The following is a 17,203-nucleotide window of genomic DNA, read 5'->3' as shown; positions in this document are numbered from 1 at the left end:
ACCTCTGTTATTCGGCAATAGCCAAAAATACAATGAACAGATTTCATGTCAAAAATCATTAGAATATTATGTAAAGAGAATGTTCTGAATGTCACTAACTCAAAGTTTTTTTTCCTACTGTAAACAAATCAAAACTCAAATCAAAAATGTTGTATTAGTAATATACATTGTAAACACTTCATTTAAATTACATTAAGTAAATTTTACTATCTTATATCAGGTTCAATTAACTTGTCAATAACATGTAAAGTTTATTTAATGTTTAAACCAACAATCCTAAATGAATGAAGTAAAAGTTAATTGATCATCTTTATTTTTTGAGTTTATATTTATTTAAATGAACAAAGTAATGTCAAGTTCTTGTTTTAGCAGGAGGTATGTTGCTTTTTTTATTTAAATAATCTGATTAGTTAGTCTAATAATCTAATTAGTACATTTGGTGTAACTTGGTTAAATTAAGACATGCATTTCCATTTGAAATGTGTTATATTACTTTATTTGAAATAAAGTGAACCCAAGAGCAAGTTTACTTTTAAAATTCTACTATGGCTTTCTGAGTGAAGCCTCAAACATTAATGCTAATAATAAGAAAACAAATACAGTGCTTCTCGGGATGGTGGTAACATTAAAACAAAAAAAAAACAAAAACAATCAAAACTTCTCTTAATCTTCAAACTAATGAAGATTAACCTCTAACAAGTATTTCTCTCAAATTTAAACATCTAAGATAGCTTTTATTCCTCAAAGTTTCCCCTCCTATTTTAATCCCATGCAAAGCATGCTGGGAACTACATATCCATTGCGACATATACGTGATTAAAATGTATTTAATATTATTAGGTTTATGACTATTAGAAAATATTGAAATATTAATTGGTCACACTTTACAATAAGGTTCATCAGTTAAAGTTAATTAATGCATTTACTAACATGAACAAACAATGAACAATACATTTAATACTGTATTTGTTCATGTTAGTTAAGGTTAGTTAATGAAAATACAGTAGTTCATTGTTAGTTCATGTTAACTCATGGTGCATTAACTAATGTTAACTAGCATGGACTTAGATGTTAATAATGCTTTAGTAAATGTTCAATTATGATTAATAAATGCTGTACATGTTGTTTTGTTCATGATTAGTTCATGTTAGTAAATGCATTAACTAATGATCCTTATTGTAAAGTGTTACCTATTAATTAAATTAATATTTAACTCTTTCCACTCATTTAATTTATTACATAAAGTAATTGTTTAAATATTAAATATTTCTAGTTATCTACCTGTAGTTATTACTAGTTTCTAGTTAGGCTAACTAGAAAATTCGGGTTATCCTTGACACTTAAAATTACAATTTAAAAATTCTGACAGAGGATTTATTAGATTTGACTACACCAAAAAGTAATTTCTTTCAGTGTAGATAATGAATATGGCCAAATAAGTAGGTGAGCAACAGTATAATCTATATTTTTTATTCCATAAATAAACATATTTCTTTAATTTAGTTTATTAAGAGACAAATGTAAGGTAGACTATAAAAAAGCTAAATAACAAAGAACAAGATGAGTCCTTTTATTGTCATGGTCATCATTTACATATTATTTTGATCCTAAACCTTTAATTAGGAGAAGTTCTCACTGCACCACCAGCGTGATCTCACTACTGATACTTTTAAATAACACGGTTCAAACAACATGTAGCTAGCTTCTTCAACAATGCCTCATACTGTGATACTGTAATTCAGCAGCGAGTTACTTCAATGTTTGGGAAACCCACTGCAGAACAAAGCTCCAGGACTGGGATGTTATTAATAGATTGGCACTTTTGCTTTAAGCTGACACGAGAGTCTCACCTGCCCACATGAGAAGCACCACCACGATGATGATCATCTCTCCGGTCTGCAGGTGTCTGGCTTTATCCAGGCCCTGGACAGTCGGGTCGTCTGTCAGATGAAACACACAGATATCTGTGAGTGATCACATTGACAACTCAAGCTCATTTACAGCTCATATATTGTACACATCACTGAGCAGACTCTGAAACAACCAACCAAAAAAGTCTATTCCCTGTGGTCATGAGTCAGACACTATGATAAGACATTTATAATGCACTACTTTGAGGTTTGGAGAATTGTTGTGTAAATGTTAATGTTTTATATTTCTTTGAATAATAGAAAACTCTAAAGAATGATGTTTGTTTGAAGCAGAAATCTTCTGTGACGATGTTTTAAAAAGTTAATGCACACTCTTGTGGAGGCTATACTTGGGAGAAAGAATGATTTATTAGTATTCAGTGTTCAATGCTATTAAGTAGTTAAGTAGTTTGTTGAAAATTATTTAAAATTTATATTAATAATTGCATTCGACAATTTACAATATATACATATACACTAATTGCATTATTAGAGCTACAGATGAATTTAAATAATCTATTAATCTTAGATAAAATGTATTGTAAGAAATGGGACTCTTTTATACAAATCCATACGATTTGATTTGTTAAAAAAAAATAAAAATAAAAAAGTACTTTTAAAGTGGTTTTAGCAGCGCTCTTTACAATTATTATGAAACCCTGCACTGGAGCAGGGCTAGAACGGAATTTTTGGAAATGCAAATGCGGTACTACCCTTTATTTCGGTGCCAAAAATTTGTTCAATGTGAAATGGCGCAGTGTTTTCCTCGTTGCTGCTGTTTGCTTGGCAAAAGACATCCTGTAAGAAATTTTTGGCGCATTCAGCAGCCAAGGTCTGGAACTTGATCGAGTAATCCACCACGATCCGATTCCCCTGATGGAGCTCGGTGAGGATTCGGACAGCCCGATCAAAAACTTTTTTGAGTTCCTTGTAGAACAGCTCAAAAGTATAACAGCATGACAGTTTTTGTTCCCAGGCTGTAGTTCCCCACAGAGCCGCCTTTCCCAAAAGGAGATTGATACGAAGACAACCTTAGACTGCTCTGTGGAGAACAATGATGGTTGCAACGTAATATACAAGAAACACTTGACTGGCAAAAGTAAAGCTCTCCAGAATAACAGGTCAGTGGAGGAAGGCGAGGTTCAACAGAGCAATTAGCAACCCCCGGTGCTGGCAACATTTCTGGAGCTGGTGCGGCCTTAGCTTGTGCTGCTCCAGTAACCAGCTGTTGGTAAGCAAAGAAACCTGGCCGACCAGAGTCTGAATGGCCTGAGTGGTGGTACCCAATGCCTCATCCTGCCGATCAATCCTGGCGTTGTTGAGTGAGACGAATTCGGAGATCTGTGACATACTCGCTGGATCCATAATAAGGTCAGTTCGTTTTGTCACACAATCAAATAAGGATACTGAGAAGGATCCAATATGCTAGTAAAAAGTTTATTTGACGCAGTCAAAATAAACCAACAGGGTAGAGATAATGTGCAAGGACACGGGAGATACTGGGGAGAAAAAAGACAGACGAACGGGGTCCAGCAGTCACTCCTCACAGCCCTGAGCACAGACAGACACACATGAGCAAACACAACGAACTGACGAGGAAACATAGAAGCGTTGCCCAGATATAGACGCGGTAATGAACCTCAGCTGGCGAACTTAATCAAAACAGCTGAGTACCATCATAACACATGACCATAACAAATACACGTGGACGACCAAAACAAAACAAACCCACGTGAGAAAACAGACACTCCGGAAGGCGCAGAAACCTGCAACCGTGACAAAAAAGGGATATCAGAGCTCCTTTTCAGCTAAGTTAAGGGAAATGGCACTAGTTAGCTAATGTTATCTTTTCCCAAACACATGTTTTGATGGCATTTATCAAACTCAAGTTAATGAACTGATTCTTTCACTATATTAGACTTGTCACGATACTGAATTAAAAGAAAAAACGTCAATTTCCCATTAACATTTAAGGCACTGTTGATGGCCTCCTTAAAACAGCACTGATTTGCCAATGTGTTCACGGGCTCAACAGAAACTACTTTAATTGGTCGAGAAGGTCATCAGTTCACCCTCCACTGTTTACCAAGTACAAACACAGACGAGCGATCTGCTTGATGAATCGACTAATCTTCACGGTTGCTTTGCCCCAGTGTCTGTGTATCTGTGTTTGCACTGGGTGAAGAGAGGTAAACTAAAGAGCACTGGTCAATACTATGGTAAATCAGTGCTGTTTATGAATGCACTCAGCAGAGCTTGAATGTTAGTGGCAAATTGACGTTTTTAAAACTTCAGTAGCGGGACAACAGTATTACCGACAACACGAGATTGTGCTACAGAGGACTGCAGTGTTTTATCGCCCACCAGGTTACTGAAGCAGGGAAGCGTCCCCACGGTGTTTAACAGGTGATATGAGCTGAAGCCTAGAAGGACACTTGAGCATATTACTCTTACAGAGATTGTGATGTTGTTTGATGCTAAATTGCTTTTAATTGTTTAAATAAACTTACTGAATGATATTGAAGTGATGTTTACACCATTTCTGCATTTTGAAATCATGGCAAAAACTGGAGGTTTGTAGTCCACAGCATGTTACTGCAATGTTTACAGTGCTGGTCTTATACTTCTGGGTTTCTTCCCACTGCAGCCTCGCTTTGGTTCTTTAAAATGGCGGCCGTGTGAAATAAGCGTATGAGTAGAGTGAAACGCGATTACAGATATCCCAAGATTCCAAAGTTAACAATTTTGAGTGTAAAAAGCCTTAAGGAGCCATAACCCCCAAACCCCACCAAAGCATCATTGGAGGATGTGCAAACTGTTTTAAAATGTAATGATTGACCTTATTCTTCACATATGAATGAGCACCACAATTGGAATCTTCTTGGCTTGCAACTGGTTACATTAACTTCTATTGATCTTTAGACATTAAAAACAGTTACTCTATGGTGCATACTGACACCTTGGTATTATATTATTATACTTTTTATGTATAGTCATGAACAGACCATCTTTTGCCATTCATTATACCTAGTCATTTATCCCATAGGGAACTGTATCTGAAGTTCTAAAACAAATTACCAAAATGAGCACACTTCCGCATTGAAGAATATGGTCAATTAAAGAATGGCAGAGTTCCAAGAGGAAAACCACTGCTAAGCAAAAAGAACATCTCAGTGTTGAGAACATCTTATTCATCTCAGTTTTGCCAAAAAACATTTCGATGAATCCTCAAAACTTTAGAGAAATACTCTGTGAACTGATGAGACAAAAAATTTTGGAAGGTGTGTGCTACATAAAAGTAACACCGCATTTCAGACAAAGTACATCATACCAGTAAAATGTGGTGGTGGTAATAGTAAGAAATCACACACTATATGAACATTATCATAGTGAATCCGACTAAACAAATTTTGAATTAAAATTAAAATAGTTTAGTACTTCAAAACTGCTATATTTACACTTTAAGAATGAAATCGAGGCAGATTGCAGCCTGCAACTTTGATTAATTTTACTTTTGTTTCCCCAATGTGCCGATCACAAAGCTGGTCATTTCCCAGCATCTCCATCTCCATGACCATCCAAACCATGTCTCGATCCACCCAGCCATCTGTCTTTGTTATTAATCCTGTGTTAAAGGGATTGAATCGGGGCCCATTTCCTCCTCCAAATATCTTTTAACCCGTGTGGAGTTGGTCCAGAGTACCACTCTTCCCAATTGCTAGTCCTGTCTGGATGAAAGTACCGCTGCCACCGAGACACCTGCTGTCATAAACTGAAAAAGAAAAGATGGAAAATTCTGTCCTGGCAATTACATGAGGGATCACATGCACCGTCCTGGTTTCCAATTGCTTTCTCACAGAATTGAAACAAGTGCTAAAGAGTCAGGACAGGAGACAGGCGAAAAGCTCCTCTCATCAGCCACATGAATATTTATAGCGATAAGTGTGGAGGTTTTTCACTCATGTGTGGAAAATGAATGCTGTCTTTTCTTTACAACATTAAACAGGTTCAACATACCCTTGCCACGTCTCTCAACAGAGATAAGAGGCTCGTGTGGGACGCAGAGCTGTTTATTTAACTGGTTATATTCCAAAAGCCCAACAGGGGAGCTCTTTAGAGCCCTTTAAAAGAGAGCTGTGATATGCCAGACAACATAATGCTTCCTTGCTTCATCTTTGGCCCAAGAATCCAAAGCAAGACATCTGCTCATTAGTTCCACAAGCCTGAAACCAGTTCAAAGACAGGCACTGTGTTCCTATTGCCCTTCAAATTGAACATTTTTAAATACGCCTAATTGATGCACATCGACTTTGCAACATCAACCACAAAAAGCATTTTAGACGCTCACATAAAGTGGTGGTTTTTCAGGCAATTAAAACAAGTATTTCACTAAACTGCTATGCTAACATTTTTCACATTTACATGTCATAGTAAAAGTCACAAGACCATTCTTTAAAGATATGGCTATGTGTTTATTTATAGAATCTGCCTCTCTAGGGCACAATGCCACAGGTGCCTATAGAGGCTCTATTTCATCACACAGCTCAAAAAAGGTTGATCTGTTTATTTGAAAATCTTGAATTCAAAGATACTCTATGAAATGGCATTCAATACTGTAACCTTTCAGAAACACATTTCAGAATTATTAGCCCCCTAATGTTTTTTTTTTCTTTTTTAAATATTTCCCAAATTATGTTTAACAGAGCAAAGACATTTTCACAGTATGTCTGATAGTATTTTTCCTTCTGGAGAAAGTCTTATGTGTTTTATTTCAGCTAGAATAAAAGCATTTTTTATTTTTTAAAAACATTTTAAGGTCAAAACCTAATCTAATTAACCTAGTTAAGCCTTTAAATGTCACTTTAAGCTGTATAGAAGTGTCTTGAAAAATAGTATCTATTAAAATATTATTTACTGTCATCATGGCAAAGATAAAATGAAAAAAAATATATTTAAAATGAGTTATTAAAACTATTATGATTAGAAATGTGTTGAAAAAAATCTCTCTGTTAAAGAGAAATTGGGGGGGGGGGGGGATAAACAGGGGGGCTAATAATTCTGACTTCTACTGTATGGCTGGCCAATTGCTATATACAGTAAGAGTCTTTCCTTGCCATTATTGTTTGGATGGCACATCTACAGGTAAATCTCCTTTGATTAAATATATGGCTGGTACAGAGTAACACTCGTCAACATGATTTCTGGACGGAAATTACATTTTATGCCTTCTTTTCACTGAGCGGTACAGTACAGTTTAGTTCACCTAAATCAGGCATGCTTTTCCACTGCCAACAATAGCCATACTTGGTAGGAAGAAATTTGCAATTGACTGAAAAAAATGTTTCAAAGATGATAAGTTAAGTGGTGGTAAACAATTTATTTGGGATGAATTTAAACTAACAAATTAGGTTACAATTTTCTAAATTTTATATGTTTAAATTCAACTCATATAAATTGTTTGCAATAATTTTACAGAAATTTTTTTTTTCAGTGTTGCTTGAAGAAAACAGCACTACAGAACATTCACATATTGCACCTTTTGCACTTTTAAGTTTTAGTTTTATTTATTTATTTCAAATGTAGAAGCATGGCAATAATGCGCAAATAGAAAGAGAAAGTGGAACTTTCCACACATTTAGATGCAACACATGAATGGCCTTGAAAAACAACAATGGAGGACATACAGAAGATCATCTACTACCTTCTTGCCACGTCATTATTTGTCACTACAGCCCTAACATTCAACAGCAAGTCTAGCTCCACCCTTTTGGTACTGTAATGTTGTCCTAGGTACCTTAATGTGCCAAAAAAAGATTTTATGGTACCTTTGACAATAAAAACATACACAAATGAATTTTGCACTTTATTGTACCAAACTAAACCACTTTGTGTAAATGGGCCATGAGTAGGCCCACACAGAATCTGTGCATGCAGAAATCCACAGATTTTCGCAGATTTTTAGCCTATCAAGGCCATTTATTTACTTAAATGTGTGTAAAAAATTATGTTTATTCAGCTTTAAATGAATTTCAGTAATATTATTAACTAATATGGAAATGTTCCTTTGATTTATTTCCAATACAGTTTGTAAAGTAATATTTTTTCAACTCCAGTTTTTCCAATCTTAATTGGCTTCAGATGATTTGGAATTCTTAATGAGCCATTAGTTACATATAGTTATATATAGTTATTAGTTATATATAAAACACAAATTACTTCAATCTGGCCATTACATTTTATATTGTTAAGACATGATTTGGTTTTGGTGATGTTAGGTGGTCAAAATACATTAAAAAATTATTTCTGATGCTATTTTTTCTCTCAAAACTGACATTTAAACTAGAGACTGTTTTTGGCCTGGTATTTTAAGATGCCCAATTTGAGGATATATTTGTATTTTATTTATGCATAAGAAAGTTATTTATGTATTGTGAAGTGCTTATTGTTTCTGGTGTCTCATTTTGGTTTATCAAAAAAGTGACACACAGAGGAACATTTAGGGCTCTATTTTGACGATCCATGCACAAAGTGCTAAGCGCAGGGCACAAAAGTAATAAGGCTGTGTCGGAATCTACTTTTGCTAATTTAAGGACGGAAAACTCCGCTTTGCGCCGTGGTGCATGGTCTAAAAGAATTGAGCTTATTTTCTTAATGAGTTAAAGGTGTGTTTTGAGAATAAACCAATTAGAGTCTCATCTCCCAATCCCTTTAAGAGCCAGTTGTGTCGCGCCATGGTGCCTTTGCTATTTACATGGCGACTTTGTAAGTGGAAAATCTGAACGCTTCACTAGAGAGAAAACAATTAAACAGAGCATCTACAGCGTGAGAATGAGAGATAAGGCCTTCTCATTATCTACTCTCACTTTCACTCTCGTGGATAGGGAAACCTTGTATGCACAGACATTAATTAGCCTATAAATAATTAATTTCGTTTGTTAAGCGCAAATATTTGTTTCAAAACTATTTTTACATTCAGTTCTAATTTCCAGCAAATGTAAAAAATTAATGAACAATAATAACGAAGTGTGTTCAAAAAAACTGAGATATATCCAAATACACATGCTGTGCCCCATATGGTCTAAAACCTGACAGGTGGGCAAATCTAAGCTTGTTTTTAATAAAACAAATATAAATATGCATATAATAAATACTGCTAATAATAATAATAACATTATACAAAAGCAAATTGCTATGAAAATTGCTGAAAAAGCCCCCGAGAAAAGGAAGGCATAAAAGTATGGTTTTTATATTTATGTAGGCTAGAAAATAATGTTTTGTAATTATTCGATCATTTATATTTATATCCTATATGTATATATATATTCTTATTATATCCTATAAATATCTTTAATATTGTAATTATTTTTTATATGTAAAGATATTTGCGTATTACTCTACATCTTGTGTGTATTAAGCAGTGTGTAAGCAAAGTGCACAACTAACGCAATCTGAGCTGGACTTTAGACCAGCTTTGTTCTGGTCTATAAAATAGACTATTATAGTTTCTCAAAATAGCAACGCGCCAGCAATGTGCCTCAAAACGCTTCCTTTTTTAGACTAGAACACCTATGGGCATACATATGAGCGCAAATGCATTTGCTATTTAAACAGCGTGGTGCAAAACATCAAAATGACTCTTGCACCAAGCTGAAACTAGCAAACAATAATTGCGTCGCGCCTTGCGCCACATTGCGCTGGGTGTATGATAGGGCCCTAATAGTCATGTTAAAATGTGGTTCTTTGGACAAACTATCCCTTTAAGGAGCGACAAAGCCTGCATGTATGGATCGTCAGAGAGAAACACTGCAATAGCAATGAGTTGTTGTCTTTCTAGTCACAATAGTGATGGGTCTTTCCTCATCAGGATGCACAGGTTTGTTTGTTAGACCTGCAGGGCCCGTTCTTTTGATATTGACTCAGCTTCTACAGACGCAGTTCTTTGAAGTTCCACGGTAATTGAGTCCAATGGGAATCATCTTCGGCGGAGTCTGACAGCACATGAGAAGCATTGGCCCCAAAAATACCTCAGAGATGAGGGTGAAACTGTCTGGAGTCACAAAACAAGACACACTACTCCATGATTTGGCACACTTTTCCTATTTCTCTCTGTAATTTCCATGTAGATGGGTTTTTTCCCTTTCCAGATCTGTTTGGATGTTGGTCAGATTCCTCTGGTAACTTTGAACAACAACTCTTAGGATTGGATTGTGTTTCCTGTTTGTAAGCAGATGGTAAATGCTCCCTGCTAAGTCTATTGGTTCTAATTTCAAATCTACGCACCACAGGAGAGAAGGCTGGAATATATATTTAGCTGTATTTGCATCATGATGAGACTCATTATTATAGGAAACAGAGATGATACACTGATGCATTGAGAGAGACTACACTAATTGGAATGATTCTGAACATGCGCTCAACCACTGAGTCATTAAATGTGGTCTTGGTTGTAACATACCAATGTTGTTTTTAAATGAGGCATTGTTAAAGTCTTTCTTCGAGAAAACATTTGACAGTGTTGGGCAAGCTACTAGAAAAATGTTGTGGGCTAAGCCATTAGCTACACTACTTAAAATGTAGCTTATCTAAACTAAAAGCTACCCTATGGGAAATGTACTGCAGCAAGTTAAGCTAAAAGCTACTTGGTAACGTCTAAGCTATTTTTGCAATTTTCATTTTTAAATGAAAACAACTTAAATCCAAGTCAATCATATCTTAGTGATCAATAAAACTGTCAATGAAACATAGGAGGCAGAATTGTTCAGTTCAAATATGTACTGCAATGAATATGCTGAGCCACACAGACACAAATTATAGTATATAACAGCAAAACAAAAAATCCAGTAAAACCAGGTGTTACACATTTAAAATACTACAGTAATTTACAGTAAAGGGAAATATTTAGGAGTGAGCATTTTATATGTATACAACTCTTCATTATGTATTACACTACATATTGTAGTATGTAGTAGCAACTATCATAAACCAAATATTACCATATACTTTAACCTTTACTACAGTAATTTACTCCATATATAGAAAATGGTGACATATAGTGTGTCAATATGAAGTTTTCAAATAACTATAGTAATTTCTTAAAATAAATATTAGTTTTAACTAAGCAATAAAAATATGATCTTAAAGGCAAAACAATTATTTGTAAACCACCGAATCAAGAATCATGATCAGAAGGGCTTTTTCTTGTGTGTTTTTGTAAATTTGAATTAGTATGTTCTATCTGTATTTTGACTTGATGAGAAGTTGGCATTTGATGTTCATATTGATTGCTTGGTGAAAAACCAAGATTAAGCTTTTTGTTTCAACAAAAAAATAAGTCATTAGAAGCTAGAAAGTTAATTATACAGTCTATGACTTTACCTATTTTTGGATTATGGAGATAACACAATAGGGGTAATTTTTTACATTTAGATTTATACAAAAAATCTATACATAAAGAAGAATCAATAACCTTTCTATTGGTATATATTTGAATATCTAAGAGTTCAAAAATATATAATTATTGAGAGAACCACATTTGAAGTTGTGCAAATTAAGGTCTTGGCAATAGACAATACTTATCAATATATATATATATATATATATATATATATATATATATATATATATATATATATATATATATATATATATATATATATATATATAGGGCTTTACATTTACAAGTACACAAACTTTTTTGATCACCTGCCACTTTGGCTAGTAGATTTCCAACATTACTAGCCACTTGCCATTTTCACAAGCCAGAATTTTGTTGTTTGGAAAATATATTTTATATAAATAAATGTGACTTTGACATGCTAAATTGACTTGATTTAGATGTTGTGTTGTCCCAGATCAGCAGTTACTACACACAAATGGTTGGTTAATCTCATATTTAAGAAATGTTATTGTAAAGGAGGATAATTAAACTATATTAACAAAAATAACTGTAAGCAAAAGAAAGCAGGTAAAAACATACCACGAGTGATAATGAATATTAATATATACATATATATATATATATATATATATATATATATATATATATATATATATATATATATATATATATTTTTTTTTTTTTTTTTTTTTTTTTGAGCTCTTAAAAGCAGCAGGACTGTGGGTACACAAGCATCATTTTTTGTCTAGTCTTTTTCAAAGAGAAACGATTGCAAGTGAACCAAAAAAAGGGCAAGTAAACGGGAGCATGCACGCTTTAAACAATCGCACGCATCACATCACCTGTGCGCGCGAGTAATCATTCTCTCATACGGTAATCACCTGCTTTGTCTAACACAGTTATTGTTTTCTAACACAGTTATTGTATGTGGGCAAAGTAAGCTGTTACTGGCAGAATATGACACGGCTATTAGCCAATCAGATTTGAGAACCTGACAGAACTGTTTTATAAAATAAAATATTACTCATTATTTACACTCATGCTTCCTTGTATTTACCAAAAAGGTTGGCTAATGCTTATCATGCTGCCTTGCATTTTATATGTAATACTTTTCGACAACAAAAAAAAAGAGATATTTAGGCTTTTGCATTCATGTAGCACAAAAAAGGTCTCTAAACACTACAGATCATTGTTGAACTTTATATTTTAGAAATATAGAAATTTTTTCCTTGTTAAGCATGGTGGGTAATAAAACATATTATTTGGAGAACCAGTAACACAGAATATAGTTACTGCAATACTGTACTCCCTTTCTGAAAAGCAGCATCACTGAAATAACACACTAACATTTGATAAATTAATTCCCCATCACAATTTGAAAAACTGACAATAAACCTTTATATTGTAAAATGTAAGACATTTTAAGACTTTAAAAACTACAAGAAACAGACAATGATTTAGCAAAGTTGTTTTACACATATAAAATTCAACATGTTATACAGTAAATTTATTATCTATAAATTATGCAACAACTCGGGTTTTACCAACATTAAAACATTTAACATCTTCTTACTTAACATCATAAAAAGCATCACTCTTTTTTCTCAAAAGTGCATATATGAGCTCTGCCTTGTAGATCATCTCCATAGAGAGATGTGAGCATAACTGCTGCATCTTTCGGTTCACATTCTTATGTTTCTTATTCACTACAAAAACATGTTCAAAACATTATGTACGCATGGCAAATAAGCTATACAACAAGCAGGGTAACATGAAAAAAACAACATCAACACAGGCTCTGTAAAAATATGTGCTTCAGCCTACTTTTTTGTGAAACTTTCTAGCTAAAATTAATGCTACAGGCAACTTTTGTTCCTTTTCACACTACAGTGGTCCCTCGCCATAAAGCAGTTCACTTTTTGCAGTTTTGCATATTTTTTTAGTTTAATTTGACATGCTTTTTTCTACAGCACATTGTGTTTTACGTCCTGATTAACACATTATGTTCTGCATCCTGATTGGCTGTAGACAGCATTCTCCTTTGTGCCGTGTCTCCCACAGTACAGAATGATTCCAGCTTTTCAAATTTAAATATTAATTAAATACATATTAATACATATTAAATATAAATTTACATTTATGCTAGCAGTGTGACTTGGACGTGCTGCACTGTATGTTTGCAAGTTTCCTCCCCAACAAACCCAATAATGTTGACGAAAAATTCTGCACCATCAAAGGCATCCACGATGGCACCCAAAAGCCAGAGGAAGATGCTAACCAACCACTTCTGGACATGCTTAAGGAAGGTTGAAGTTACACGAGTGTTTAAACAAGAGAGAAAAGTGTGAAAATCATAATACCTTTCTGAGAAAATAGTGTAGTGAGGGATTTTACAGTCTTAAAACTTCCATAATAATTATAAAAAAATAAAACTGACTACTTTGCGGAAAATTAACAATTTTTAACTATTTTAACTAACTCCTGCGATTAAGAAGTAACCCCTGTAATAATATTTACAGGCTTATATTATCAACCAAATAAATACCCCGAAACAACTTGAAGTCTATGATTTGTAATGAAATATATTTGCCTCACCTATCTATTTCTATATGGGCAACTTTTCGGCTGTGGTCAGAGTGCTAAGTAGCTCACCTTGTATATTTTTCAGTGAATTTTTTATGCAGAGCACTCAAGTTCAAGTCTGGTTCCATAAAACATGCACTGTATCACAACTGAATAAAATTATAAACTTATATAGAACAATTTAATAAGCTGCTGTAAGTTTCTCTTTGTCATATGTACTTCACTTGAAACTAAAATGACCAAGGAAGAAAAAGAGAAATATTTTTTAAAGGTCCTTGAATTTCAGTGCCTTTAAAAGAAGGAAAGAAAACCATATTGATATTGGACACGTCAGAAAAAAATCTTTTTAAAAATCTTTCATAAGTATATTTTATATGCTTGCTTTGAATGTGAAGGGCCTTAAACACAGCCGAGATACAGCTGAATTCAAACCCCCACAAAACCAATGATATGAAAGAAACTAATGATTATCTTTTCAGCCAACAAGGACATTAAGAAATACTTCTAAATGCAGTTGGATTGAAGTCAAGCTCTTTCTGTTTCATCACAAATCAAATGTGATGTTTTAAATCTAACGGTATACTCTTAATGCTTTGAATATGTTATTTCAGTTCAAGGCAGGATGGCTCTGATGACATATTGAGCTGTGTTTCTGAACTTTGTGCATATTTGAATGCTCAGATGATTAATTCTGAACACTCCATCTCTGCATTCGCCGGATGTTTTGTTGTTCTCAACATGGATGGCAAAAATAGCTACTCTTATGTTAAAAGTGGCTTTTCAGAGCTGTGCTGGATATCGTACTGAGGCAAAAAAAAAATAAATCTCTCAAAATCATCTCACATCAACACAACATTGAAATGGTGTTAATAAGCTACTCATTTGGCCTGCTATTAGGGACCACCCGCTCGATCTGCACAGCGGCAATATACAGCATATTCCCTAGAGAGGCAGAGAGCTGATTAGAAATTGGAGCTGAAAATGAGAGGCAGTAACAAGGTCTACCTGCAACCATGCGTGAAGTGTTCATCAATAATTAATTGGGTTGTAGAAAAGAAAACCGCTGAACACAATGGAAGAATCCACTGAGATTGAACGCAGTCACTGAACGCTTCACATTTAACATTTTTTACCATACAAAATGTCAAGCTGTGATGGATTGTGCCAAAACCACACAATAGACACAATTAAGATGTTTTTTTTTTTCAAAAAAAAATGTTCAAATTAACTATTAAGAACCCTGTCATCTTGAAGAATATGTTTATGTTAAAATAGTTTTTAGTTTAGAGTTTTTTTCACCTTTTTAACTTTAAAATCTGTAACTGTTAAAGAACCTCAAAATGGATTTTTTGGCACACAACCATCAACTACACATACTACAATTACCACCTGGTTTTCTAACATTCATGTCTTTTTCTGCATTTTAAATGCATTTTACAGCTTCTCTCCTCTCAGAGATAATTAATTTATCTTTATGCATTTTAAAAATATTATTTATGTATATAAAATTAACAAAAAATGTTTGATTTATATATTAGATTGACTGACAGACAGACTGACTGACTGACTGACTGACTGATTGATTGATTGATTGATTGATTGATTGATTGATTGATTGATTGATTGGACCAAAGGACGGACAGACGGATAGACTGATTGATTGATTGATTGATTGATTGATTGATTGATTGATTGACTGATTGATTGATTAATTAATTGAAAGATGATTGATTGGATGGATGGATGGATGGATGGATGGATGGATGGATGGATGGATGGATGGATGGATGGATGGATAAATAAATGGATGGATGCTGTCATGACTTCTACTACTTTTGTCCCTCCTAAAAAGTTTTTTTTTTTTTTTGCACAAATGGAAGAGACACACTGTAACTCTAATATCAACTATAAAGTATTTTATATTCTTTCATATCCTACACAGTAAAAAAGTTTTTTACTTAGTAGTAAAATAAAAGTGCTTAGTAGTATTTTTTTTAATAAAACTATCTAATCTAATTTTAAAGTTATTTGAAAATGTTGTTGTGTTTAAATGTTGTCTTTGTGTTAAAGTTTACGGTTCATTATGTTGTTTTTCAAATCTGTGCCACACTACTGAATTTTCTGGAGCTCAGCTATCAAACTATACATTTCAACAGGTAAATGATTTCGTTCCTAAAATGTCAACACCTTTTAACTTTCAAATTGTAACTGAATCTGTAACATTTAAGGCATTTTTTAATTTGAATGATTGGTAAGAATGTGGGTTGACAGTATTGGTTTTGCAGATAACCATTAATGAGTTTTTTTTTTTTTTTACAGTTACAGTAAGTACAAAGTACAGTGAGTGCAAAACAACTTCTTTTATTGATCTTATTCTTTCACTTACGAGCAGGTGTAGCCATTGGAACCTTTTCTTGAGACTTCTGAACTCATTCCTTTTCAGTGATCCTTAGCCATTGTCATAAACACACTTGTATGCAGAACAAGAAGTTTGAGCATTTGTTATTCCTAGTAATTTCTTCTATAGCCAACTGACTCAAAAGTCCAAAATAGCAGAAACAATTCTTCTGTATTGCAGAATAAGGTCTACAGGGTGCAGTGTGAGGGCGAGCTGTTACCTTGATTTGAGCTGTTTGAGGGGAACCGGTCAGTTTTCTTCAGGGTCCTGAAATGAACACGTTTGCTGGCCTGACTCTCTCCATACAGGCCGATGGACTGAACCTGTATGATGTAATCCGTCTCCTCCTCCAGGTCCCACAGCACACAGGATCTGCTGGTGGTGTTCACCTCTCTGATAAACCTCTGCATTTTGCCATCCATTCTCTGAAAGAGTGCAACCACTTGATTGGTATATGAATAAATGAAGTTTATAATTCAATAAAAAATGTTTATAAAGGAAACTAGCAAAAAAGGACGTGAGATTGTGTCGCTAAAGAAAATTATGTGACTGAACTAAGAATCTGTACCCAACAGCAAGACATTAACAGGAGAAAGGTCATTGTAATTGTTACCTGAAGGTGACTGGAAACAAGTCTATTCCATGTACAATAAAAGCTGGCAATACATTTAAACGACTTTTACAACATGACATTTTTGGAGGTTTGTGTTTCAAATTGTGTTTGGTCCTAGGCGATATGTTTAAGATGTTTTGTCTGGTGATTGTTTTTTTTTTTTATTGATTGCAGAGATTTTAAATGATTATGTTTGTGGGTACCTCAGGATATGTTTACATTTGTTTTCTGAAAAACTGAACCTTTTTGCAGTTATTCACATGATTAATTATTCATTCTGTTTAATTGATGTGTAAATATTA

At 34.0% G+C, this 17,203-nt stretch overlaps 1 protein-coding gene across 3 annotated transcripts in view; it reads right to left on the bottom strand.

The window, feature by feature from the left end:
• Positions 1 to 17,203, bottom strand: part of fndc4a (fibronectin type III domain containing 4a) — a 70,149-nt gene that overhangs the window by 12,786 nt on the left and 40,160 nt on the right. For all 3 annotated transcript variants that reach the window (XM_073934074.1, XM_073934075.1, XM_021468612.2), the window contains 2 exons: positions 16,509 to 16,713; positions 1,851 to 1,940 (listed from right to left, as the gene is read on the bottom strand). In XM_073934074.1, the coding sequence (XP_073790175.1) occupies positions 1,851 to 1,940; positions 16,509 to 16,713 (295 nt within the window). The remainder of the gene's footprint in view (positions 1 to 1,850; positions 1,941 to 16,508; positions 16,714 to 17,203) is intronic.

This window comes from Danio rerio, chromosome 20, assembly GCF_049306965.1.
Source record: "Danio rerio strain Tuebingen ecotype United States chromosome 20, GRCz12tu, whole genome shotgun sequence".
Taxonomy (NCBI): Eukaryota; Metazoa; Chordata; class Actinopteri; order Cypriniformes; family Danionidae; genus Danio; species Danio rerio.
The sequence above is the reverse complement of the archived record's forward strand: the minus strand, read 5'-3'. Positions and strand labels throughout refer to the sequence as shown.